Here is a 12348-nt window from a genome sequence, read left to right on the forward strand (position 1 = left end):
TTTTAATGATTTCTGCTGGTGGTGTGCCTATGCATTTTTTCAATGCAAAAAATGTGCCCTGGCTCAAAAAAAGGTTGAAAAACACTGCTTTAGAGGTTAAAGCTGACACCAAATGACTGTTTATTTTGCTGCTTTTTTTTGTGCATTTTTTGGAAAATAAATAAATATCAAAATGGCCCCTACTTGAATTGACTCTCTAGTATGCAGTACTTGGTGGAAATAGTTTGGACACCCCTGTGTGTCGTCAAAGCTCATCTCCAACAGTGGTTTTCAAATTGTTTTTTTTATTTTTTTTTATCAAGTAACCACTTCAAAAAACACTTAGGCTCTCCAAATACCACCATGTTGACCAACATTAAAACACAGTAGCGTAGTAGTCCAAAGTATTCATTAAAATCAAGGCTTAACAAGTATTTAACAAGTATATTCAATATTTTGGCCACTGTAACATTACACACAGTTTGAATAGTAACACTGTGTTTGAATATAGGAAAATAAAACAGTGTGCTTTAAAAAAGTGACTATTTGGCGTACCACAGTTTGAGAATCACTGATATACACTACTATTATATGACATGCCTGGGTTGTGCGGCTGTTTTTTTAAAAATGGAGATGAGACCAACCCATGAGTTAAGTTAAAAAAAGAAATAAAGAAAAAAAACATAGATTTGTTAAAAACACCAGAGTGCTGTCATATAGATGATCTTCGACCAGTTGTTTAGTTGTCCCTCACCACATCAAGCTTAAAATTTGCTTTCAATGTCCCATTTTTTTTAAAGCATATTTTAAATTAATTAAAAAAAAAGCTCAAAATTAAGCATTTTTAAGCATAAAATGGCTAAATGGACTGAATATTATCAATAGTATTGGCCACTAGATGAGAACAAATCCATGAGAGTTGATTGGCTGAGCTTCAGACAGCATTAGGATTAAGCGTGTAAAAAAGACTGAATGGTGTTATTTCATGTCTCAATGACTCTCATAATGTTGAAAATTTGATTTAGAAGGTTGTAAACAGTTTTTTTATTCCTGCTCTAGCTATTATAATATGTCATTTATAATTGAAAATGAATTAATCACGGTCATGTCTGGAACCAATTTACAGATATAAACAAGGGACGACTGTTGCATAGTCATGGCTATTCTTCCCTAAAATGTCATAACTATAAGGAAGTAAATAACAAATATACACTGTTTTACAGTGCTAGACTGCTTCATCCCAAGTGCAGGACTAATAGACTCAAGAACTCCTTTGTCCCATACGCCATTAGACTGTACAACTCCTCTCTGGGACGGGGGACGGGGGGTATTAGGATGACAGGGGATTCAAAACATTAACAGTGCAATACGTTTTCATAACATGGTCACTACTGCCTACTTTGTCTTGTTATATTCTTATTTTACTGTTATATTGTTATTCCCATTGTTTTTATTCTTTTTGTAATATTTCTCTATTTTGTTTCCTTTTAAACCCCCATTATTTACTTTTTACTCTTTTTTTAAATTGATCTCAACTCTGTACACTGCTGCTGGAATTTTAATTTTCCTGACGAAACTCACCTGAAGGAATCAATAAAGTACTATCTATCTATCTAATGTACAAACCCCGTTTCCATATGAGATGGGAAATTGTGTTAGATGTAAATAAAAACGGAATACAATGATTTGCAAATCCTTTTCAACCCATATTCAGTTGAATGCACTACAAAGACAACATATTTGATGTTCAAACTCATAAACTTTTTTTTTTTTGCAAATAATCATTAACTTTAGAATTTGATGCCAGCAACACGTGACAAAGAAGTTGAGAAAGGTGGCAATAAATACTGATAAAGTTGAGGAATGCTCATCAAACACTTAAATGGAACATCCCACAGGTGTGCAGGCTAATTGGGAACAGGTGGGTGCCATGATTGGGTATAAAAGCAGCTACCATGAAATGCTAAGTCATTCACAAACAAGGATGGGGTGAGGGTCACCACTTTGTAAGCAAATTGTCGAGGAGTTTTAGAACATTTCTCAAAGAGCTATTGCAAGAAATTTAGGGATTTTACCATCTACGGTCCGTAAAATCCTCAAAAAGTTCAAAGAATCTGGAGAAATCACTGCACGTAAGCGATGATATTACGGACTTTTGATTCGTCAGGCGGTACTGCATCAAAAAACGACATCAGTGTGTAAAGGATATCACCACATGAGCTCCGGAACACTTCATAAAACCACTGCCAGTAACTACAGTTGGTCGCTACATCTGTAAGTGCAAGTTAAAACTCTTCTATCCAAAGCCAAACCCATTTATCAACAATATCCTGAAACGCCGCCGGCTTGGCTGGGCTCGAGTTCAGCTAAGATGGACTGATGCAAAGTGGAAAGGTGTTCTGTGGTCTGACGAGTCCACATTTCAAACTATATTTGGAAACAGGACGTGGTGTCCTCCAGAACAAAGAGGAAAATAACCATACGGATTGTAAGAGGCGCAAAGTTCAAAAGCCAGCATCTGTGATGGTATGGGGGTGTATTAGTGCCCAAGGCATGGGTAACTTACACATCAGGGGGATGGTATAGCTCGGTTGGTAGAGCGGCTGTGCCAGCAACTTGAGGATTGCAGGTTCAAATCCCGCTTCTGCCATCCTAGTCACTGCCATTGTGTCCTTGGGCAAGACACTTTACCCACCTGCTCCCAGTGTCACCCACACTGGTTTAAATGTAAAAAATAAAAAAATTAGATATTGGGTTTCACTATGTAAAGCGCTTTGAGTCACTAGAGAAAAAGCGCTATATAAATATAATTCACTTCACTTCACATCAGTGAAGGCACCATTAAGGCTGAAAGGTCCATACAGGTTTTGGAGCAACATATGTTGTCATCCAAGCAACGTTATCATGGACGCCCCTGCTTATTTCAGCAAGACAAGTGTTATAACAGCGTGGGTTCGTAAAAAAAGAGTGCGGGTACTTTCCTGGCCCGCCTGCAGTCCAGAACTGTCTCCCATCAAAAATGTGTGGCACATTATGAAGCGTAAAATACGACAGCGGAGACCCCGGACTGTTGAACGACTGAAGTTCTACATCAAACAAGAATGGGAAAAAAATTACACTTTCAAAGCTTCAACAATTATTTTCTTCAGTTTCCAAACGTTTCTTGAGTGTTGTTAAAAGAAAAGGTGATGTAACACAGTGGTGAACATGCCCTTTCCCAACTACTTTGGCACGTGTTGCAGCCATGAAATTCTAAGTTCATTATTATTTGCAAAAAAAAAATAAAGTTTATGAGTTTGAACATCAAATGTGTTGTCATTGTGGTGCATTCAATTGAATATGGGTTGAAAAGGATTTGCAAATCTTTGTATTCTGTTTATATTTACATCTAACACAATTTCCCAACTCATATGGAAACAGGGTTTGTACAAAAGAAGAATACAGTAATAGTGACGGAAGAAGTAAAGCATCCCTTTCCTTGTTTTTCTGTAAATGTGGACCCCAAAACTGTTTGATAGAATAGCCCTGCTTTATACAGTAGGAGGGCTGCTGTTTCTAAAGCCCATCCATCCATCAATTTACTACCGCTTGTCCCTTTATTCAAAAATGGTGTCAAAGATCCTTTTTGTTACAGTACTCTGGTGTTTTATCTACTTATTACAGTTCCCTAAAAACAGCGTTTTGGTAGGAGAGCCCTGCAAACAGCAAAGTGTTCCTGTCATCGAGTATTTTTTACTTTTTTTTTTTTAGATGCTTTTTGGCAGCAAATTTCTAAAAAGGGCAGTGTTCCTGTCAAATGATTTCTGCACTAGAGTCCTAAAACAGCAGAGCGCTCCTGTTTTCGAGGGTTTTTGACCCTTATTTTTGTCGTATATTCCTAAAAACAGTGGTGTGCTCCGGTCATAGAATACTTTTACAGTAGATTCCTAAAACCAGAAGTGTTCCTGTTATATGAAGTATATTTGATTGGCGCTTTTGCAATAGCTCCTTTTGGTGCATTTTTTGGAAATTAAATAAATATCAAAATGGCTCCTACTTGAATTGACTCTCTAGTATGCAGTACTTGGTGGAAAAAGTTTGGACACCCCTGTGTGTCGTCAAAGCTCATCTCCAACAGTGGTTTTCAAATTGTTTTTTTTATTTTTTTTTATCAAGTAACCACTTCAAAAAACACTTAGGCTCTCCAAATACCACCATGTTGACCAACATTAAAACACAGTAGCGTAGTAGTCCAAAGTATTCATTAAAATCAAGGCTTAACAAGTATTTAACAAGTATATTCAATATTTTGGCCACTGTAACATTACACACAGTTTGAATAGTAACACTGTGTTTGAATATAGGAAAATAAAACAGTGTACTTTAAAAAAGTGACTATATGGCGTACCACAGTTTGAGAATCACTGATATACACTACTATTATATGACATGCCTGGGTTGTGCGGCTGTTTTTTTAAAAATGGAGATGAGACCAACCCATGAGTTAAGTTAAAAAAAGAAATAAAGAAAAAAAACATAGATTTGTTAAAAACACCAGAGTGCTGTCATATAGATGATCTTCGACCAGTTGTTTAGTTGTCCCTCACCACATCAAGCTTAAAAATTGCTTTCAATGTCCCATTTTTTTTAAAGCATATTTTAAATAAATAAAAAAAAAAAGCTCCAAATTAAGCATTTTTAAGCATAAAATGGCTAAATGGACTGATTATTATCAATAGTATTGGCCACTAGATGAGAAAAAATCCATGAGAGCTGATTGGCTGAGCTTCAGACAGCATTAGGATTAAGCGTGTAAAAAAGACTGAATGGTGTTATTTCATGTCTCAATGACTCTCATAATGTTGAAAATTTGATTTAGAAGGTTGTAAACAGTTTTTTTATTCCTGCTCTAGCTATTATAATATGTCATTTATAATTGAAAATGAATTAATCACGGTCATGTCTGGAACCAATTTACAGATATAAACAAGGGACGACTGTTGCATAGTCATGGCTATTCTTCCCTAAAATGTCATAACTATAAGGAAGTAAATAACAAATATACACTGTTTTACAGTGCTAGACTGCTTCATCCCAAGTGCAGGACTAATAGACTCAAGAACTCCTTTGTCCCACACGCCATTAGACTGTACAACTCCTCTCTGGGACGGGGGACGGGGGGTATTAGGATGACAGGGGATTCAAAACATTAACAGTGCAATACGTTTTCATAACATGGTCACTACTGCCTACTTTGTCTTGTTATATTCTTATTTTACTGTTATATTGTTATTCCCATTGTTTTTATTCTTTTTGTAATATTTCTCTATTTTGTTTCCTTTTAAACCCCCATTATTTACTTTTTACTCTTTTTTTAAATTGATCTCAACTCTGTACACTGCTGCTGGAATTTTAATTTTCCTGACGGAACTCACCTGAAGGAATCAATAAAGTACTATCTATCTATCTAATGTACAAACCCCGTTTCCATATGAGATGGGAAATTGTGTTAGATGTAAATATAAACGGAATACAATGATTTGCAAATCCTTTTCAACCCATATTCAGTTGAATGCACTACAAAGACAAGATATTTGATGTTCAAACTCATAAACATTTTTTTTTTGCAAATAATCATTAACTTTAGAATTTGATGCCAGCAACACGTGACAAAGAAGTTGAGAAAGGTGGAAATAAATACTGATAAAGTTGAGGAATGCTCATCAAACACTTAAATGGAACATCCCACAGGTGTGCAGGCTAATTGGGAACAGGTGGGTGCCATGATTGGGTATAAAAGCAGCTTCCATGAAATGCTAAGTCATTCACAAACAAGGATGGGGTGAGGGTCACCACTTTGTAAGCAAATTGTCGAGGAGTTTTAGAACATTTCTCAAAGAGCTATTGCAAGAAATTTAGGGATTTTACCATCTACGGTCCGTAAAATCCTCAAAAAGTTCAAAGAATCTGGAGAAATCACTGCACGTAAGCGATGATATTACGGACTTTTGATTCGTCAGGCGGTACTGCATCAAAAAACGACATCAGTGTGTAAAGGATATCACCACATGAGCTCCGGAACACTTCATAAAACCACTGCCAGTAACTACAGTTGGTCGCTACATCTGTAAGTGTAAGTTAAAACTCTTCTATCCAAAGCCAAACCCATTTATCAACAATATCCTGAAACGCCGCCGGCTTGGCTGGGCTCGAGCTCAGCTAAGATGGACTGATGCAAAGTGGAAAGGTGTTCTGTGGTCTGACGAGTCCACATTTCAAACTATATTTGGAAACAGGACGTGGTGTCCTCCAGAACAAAGAGGAAAATAACCATACGGATTGTTATAGGCGCAAAGTTCAAAAGCCAGCATCTGTGATGGTATGGGGGTGTATTAGTGCCCAAGGCATGGGTAACTTACACATCAGGGGGATGGTATAGCTCGGTTGGTAGAGCGGCTGTGCCAGCAACTTGAGGATTGCAGGTTCAAATCCCGCTTCTGCCATCCTAGTCACTGCCATTGTGTCCTTGGGCAAGACACTTTACCCACCTGCTCCCAGTGTCACCCACACTGGTTTAAATGTAAAAAATAAAAAAATTAGATATTGGGTTTCACTATGTAAAGCGCTTTGAGTCACTAGAGAAAAAGCGCTATATAAATATAATTCACTTCACATCAGTGAAGGCACCATTAATGCTGAAAGGTCCATACAGGTTTTGGAGCAACATATGTTGTCATCCAAGCAACGTTATCATGGACGCCCCTGCTTATTTCAGCAAGACAAGTGTTATAACAGCGTGGGTTCGTAAAAAAAGAGTGCGGGTACTTTCCTGGCCCGCCTGCAGTCCAGAACTGTCTCCCATCAAAAATGTGTGGCGCATTATGAAGCGTAAAATACGACAGCGGAGACCCCAGACTGTTGAACGACTGAAGTTCTACATAATACAAGAATGGGAAAAAATTACACTTTCAAAGCTTCAACAATTATTTTCTTCAGTTTCCAAACATTTCTTGAGTGTTGTTAAAAGAAAAGGTGATGTAACACAGTGGTGAACATGCCCTTTCCCAACTACTTTGGCATGCGTTGCAGCCATGAAATTCCAAGTTCATTATTATTTGCAAAAAAAATTAAGTTTATGAGTTTGAACATTAAATATCTTGTCTTTGTAGTGCATTCAATTGAATATGGGTTGAAAAGGATTTGCAAATCTTTGTATTCCGTTTATATTTACATCTAAGACAATTTCCCAACTCATATGGAAACAGGGTTTGTACAAAAGAAGAATACAGTAATAGTGACGGAAGAAGTAAAGCATCCCTTTCCTTGTTTTTCTGTAATTGTGGACCCCAAAACTGTTTGATAGAATAGCCCTGCTTTATACAGTAGGAGGGCTGCTGTTTCTAAAGCCCATCCATCCATCCATTTACTACCGCTTGTCCCTTTATTCAAAAATGGTGTCAAAGATCCTTTTTGTTACAGTACTCTGGTGTTTTATCTACTTAATACAGTTCCCTAAAAACAGCGTTTTGGTAGGAGAGCCCTGCAAACAGCAAAGTGTTCCTGTCATCGAGTATTTTTTACTTTTTTTTTTTTTAGATGATTTTTGGCAGCAAATTTCTAAAAAGGGCAGTGTTCCTGTCAAATGATTTCTGCACTAGAGTCCTAAAACAGCAGAGCGCTCCTGTTTTCGAGGGTTTTTGACCCTTATTTTTGTTGTATATTCCTAAAAACAGTGGTGTGCTCCGGTCATAGAATACTTTTACAGTAGATTCCTAAAACCAGAAGTGTTCCTCTTATATGAAGTATATTTGATTGGCGCTTTTGCAATAGCTCCTTTAAAACAACAGAACGCTCCTGTTACATAAAGGATCTTTGACTCATACAGAGCTTCTCTTATTAGCATTTTTGCAGTAATACCTTCAAAAACAGCAGGGTGCTCCTGTCATATTGAGGACCTTTGACTCACTCTTATTTTACACAATTGAAGTTGCACATAAAACTAGCATAAAAAGGGAAACGGCCTATACAACACACATTAGTTTTATTTGTTACATCATACTGTACACTCAAATAAAATTTGACAATAAAACAAACAGGAGCATCTTAATTTCACCTTAAGATATTCAACATGTCGCACACGCATGCCATCCTTGTTTCACATATATGATCAGATTACATCCATATTTTATTGTATCCATCCATCCATTTTCTACCGCTTATTCCCTTTTGGGGTCGCGGGGGGCGCTGGCGCCTATCTCAGCTACAATCGGGCGGAAGGCAGGGTACACCCTGGACAAGTCGCCACCTCATCGCAGGGCCAACACAGATAGACAGACAACATTCACACTCACATTCACACACTAGGGCCAATTTAGTGTTGCCAATCAACCTATCCCCAGGTGCATGTCTTTGGAAGTGGGAGGAAGCCGGAGTACCCGGAGGGAACCCACGCATTCACGGGGAGAACATGCAAACTCCACACAGAAAGATCCCGAGCCTGGATTTGAACCCAGGACTGCAGGACCTTCGTATTGTGAGGCAGACGCACTAACCCCTCTGCCACCGTGAAGCCTATTTTATTGTATTTTATTTTTTAAATGATCATCTTTTCCAATTTGCAGCATTCTGTATATCAAAAAAATTACCGGTACTTAAAAGTGTTAGGCATCGTTCAGCTGCAGTACATCAAATCCTTCAAAAACGGTACATCAGTCAACGGTTTTCATGTCGATGGTTTTTTAAAGGGCAATTGGGAGGGTGAAAAGTGTTGCATATAATGTACGTTTGTTGATCTAAACACTGGAAATATTACATTGAAGTAAATATTCATGAAGAATTACCTTTTTCCTCTTCTGCCTTAAAGGCGTTGGACTGGAATTTAAAGAGAAATGAGTGTTCAGCACCTCCAAATAATTAGCAACACTGTGTATATCCGTTTGTATACTCACATTTGCGATGATTTTCAATATATCTTTCTAGTCCAGTTGTTTGTCATCAAAAAGCACCAGTTAAATGTAAACCTAACGAATACAATAGATGTATTTAGAAGATTTTTTTACATTTAAAACTGAAGCATTGTGCTATGCATATAGTGTGCACTTTCACGGGTTGTTACATTTTTATGTGCTTATGTACATGTAGCTGTCACTGCAACTGCACTATAAAACCAATTCAAATAATGATTGGAAATCAAACCCACACCAATTTGAATTTTTTTTTTTTTATCTATAGGTAAATTTAGTTACATTTTATTTACACAGAGCATGCAGCATGAACTAAAAGTGCTGCATTGTTATTCTGTGACTATCATCAGCTATACTACATAATTCTGCTATCAAAGCGCCACAAAATACTTGTGTTAGCAGTATAAAATCTGGTGAGCTGTTAAGTTATGTGGAATAATCAGCAAGTACTAAAGTGATAATTGGCCACGTTTGGAGGTCAAAAGCAAACAGCTTGTCATCATGGAGTTCTACAGTCTGTTGCATGAAGGCTGTATTAATAAAAAGAGAAAGATGGCGGGATATACAGTCACTGTTAGGCACAGAAGGCATGGTTATCAAGTATTGTCGCATGTAGCTAGCTGCAGCCGCTCCTGCTTATGCTTTTCTAGCCACTGTAAGATCTGTTGTTTGAGCTCCTCGTTTGGCCTGATCTGGTCCATGGTGAGAGGGCTGCGGTTGAACGGGTCTGTCTGGTCACTGGAACAAAACACACAACTCGTCATGTAGCACACACACAAAAGAACACACTTGAATGTGCGCATAAGGGCATGGACTGGTTTCATGGCTGATCATTTGTCTAAATCTTATAAATGATTTCCAATTAGCTTTTTCGCAGTAGTTACTAAAAACAGCAGACGGTTCCTGCCTTATAGAGGATCTTTGACTAGCATTTTTGCAGTACATTCTAACGAACAGCACAGGGTTCTTGTCACACTTGCCAACCTTGAGACCTCCGAATTCGGGAGATGGAGGGCGGGGGGTTGAGGTGCAGTACCCCTTCCCCTTCGAGCTGTCCTGGATGAAATGAAATTCTTTTTTCCAATCATTTTGGAACTTGCAAGCGTATTTCTTCTTCTTACTCATCGTCGCCATGTCTTTTCTTCGTTCTTCTGCTTCGTCTCCTTCTTGTTGTGTGTGTAGTTGTGCACTGAGCTCCGAAAGCCGTAGATGTTATTGTAGCGCCCCGGAAGAGTTAGTGCTGCAAGGGATTCTGGGTATTTGTTCAGTTTGTGTTATCGTGCGGATGTTCTGATGATTGTCATTCTTGTTTGGTGTGGGTTGACAGTGTGGCGCAAATTAGTAACAGTGTTAAAGTTGTTTATACGGCCACCGTCAGTGTGACATGTATGGCTGTTGACCAAGTATGATTTGCATTCACTTTTGTGTGTGTGTGTGTGTGTTTGAAATTAAAGTCATCATTAAACCAGTTAAAAGATCATACAACGTGTTAGCATTTCTTGACATCTTTGAGTAAAGACCATTGTTAAACCCGTCCAACGCTACATCATTATGTGACTAGGCCGGCACGCTGTTTACATGGAGGAAAAGCGGACACCTGGACAGGTGAAGGTTTCATGTGAGAGAGGACGCTAAAGGCCTTGCCTTTAAGGCACGCCCCTAATATTGTTGTCCGGGTGGAAATCGCGAGAAATTCGGGAAAATGGATGCCTCAGAAAATTTTCGAGAGGGGCACTAAAATTCGGGAGTCTCCCGAGAAAATCGGGAGGGTTGGCAAGTATGCATGTAGAGGATCTTCGACTCAGGTTTTTGTAGTACATTTCAAAAAACAGCAAAGAAGTTTCCTTTCAAATAGAGATTTACTATCATTTTTGAGAGCCTATAGCAAAAACACAAGCACACACCTATCACATAGAGTTCCGATGACTACAGTGTTTCAATTAGCATTTTTGCAGTAGATTCCATAAAACAGAAGAGGGTTCCTGTCATACAGAAGGTCTTTGACTAGTGTTTTTGTAGTATGTTCCTTAAAACTGCAAATAATTTCCTTTCATATCGATTAACTGTTGTTGTAAGAGCAAACTGCAAGAACTTTTTTGACAGGGGTTTATGCAGTTAAAACAAAGGATATTTTGAGTAGTATTTTTTGCAGTAGAGTATTAAAAACAGCAGAATTACAGTCATATAGAGGATTCTTGACCAATGTTTTAAAAGTGAATTCCTAAAAACAAAATGTTTTTATTTCACATAGAATAACTGTTGTCTTAAGAGTTTACTGCAAGAGTTTCTTCAAATAGCATTTTTATATATAAAAAAAGAGCAGAGCACTGCTGTGATACACAGTATCTTTTTACTTGTGTTTTGCAACAGGGGGTTATTGTCATATTGAGGCTATTTGACTGACCACTTTGTTGTAGTAGATTCCAAAAAAACAGCAAGTTTACTTTCATATACAGAATAAATTTAAGTAATTTATGTTTTTTGGATCTTAAATTTTTAATTTAAATTTAAGTTTTGAGGAGCCTAAATAAATGAAACTATTTTATGAAGCTTCTTTGATTAGCGCCTTTGCAGTTTGAAAAACAGCAGCGCATGCCAGAGGATCTTTTAACTTGCGTTTTGCAGTGGATTCCCAAAAAACAGCAGAGGGTTCCTGTCCATTGAGGCTCCCTGACTTGTGTTTTTTTGTAGTAGATTCTTAAAAACAGCAAATAGTTTCATTTCATATGGAGATTTAATGTTAGGCTACTGCAAAAACACTGGAGCCCACCTATCATGCAGAGCTCCTTGGACTTAAAGGCCTAGTGAAACCCACTACTACCGACCACGCAGTCTGATAGTTTATAAATCAATGATGAAATATTAACATTGCAACACATGCCAATACGGCCCGTTTAGTTTACTAAATTACAATTTTAAATTTCCCGCTGAGTTTCTTGTTGAAAACGTTGCGGAATGATGACGCGTGCGCGTGACGTCTCGAGTTGGAGGGGACATATTAGCGCAGCACCACTTGCGGCTAAAAGTCTTCTCTTTTCATCGCGCATTTACACAGTATTCTGGACATCTGTGTTGCTGAATCTTTTGCAATTTGTTCAATTAATAATGGAGAAGTCAAAGTAGAAAGATGGAGGTGGGAAGCTTTAGCCTTTAGCCACACAAACACACAGTGTTTCCTTGTTTAAAATTCCCGGATGTGAAGCTTTACTATGGATCAGAGAAATCAAGCGAACATGGTTCCCGACCACTTGTCAACCGGCAGGTTTCGGTGAGAAAATTGTGGTAAAAAGTCGCCTCTTACCGGAGATCAGCTGGGATCAGCTGAGCTTGCGCCGTCCATGCAGCTGCCGTCGACTTCCCTCAGAGACTGGCGTCAATATACCCGTGGACACACCCCTCCGATTATCAGGTACTATTTAATCTCACT

General features: G+C 38.2%; 1 protein-coding gene across 2 annotated transcripts in view; it reads right to left on the reverse strand.

Annotated features, from left to right (window-relative positions):
* Positions 1-7982: 7982 nt before the first annotated feature.
* ube4a (ubiquitination factor E4A (UFD2 homolog, yeast)) overlaps positions 7983-12348 on the reverse strand; it is a 28541-nt gene continuing 24175 nt past the window's right edge. The window contains exons 20-21 of one of the 2 annotated variants that reach the window (XR_009802717.1): positions 8907-9659; positions 7983-8829 (exon numbers count right to left, since the gene is read on the reverse strand). Coding sequence is in view for 1 of the 2 variants with exons in the window: in XM_061878678.1 (XP_061734662.1) it covers positions 9518-9659 (142 nt within the window). In the remaining variant the exon portion in view is untranslated. Of the gene's footprint in view, positions 9660-12348 lie in introns of both variants that reach the window. The other variant, XM_061878678.1, reaches the window with a different exon arrangement.

Source organism: Nerophis ophidion, linkage group LG18 (assembly GCF_033978795.1).
Source record: "Nerophis ophidion isolate RoL-2023_Sa linkage group LG18, RoL_Noph_v1.0, whole genome shotgun sequence".
Classification (NCBI taxonomy): Eukaryota; Metazoa; Chordata; class Actinopteri; order Syngnathiformes; family Syngnathidae; genus Nerophis; species Nerophis ophidion.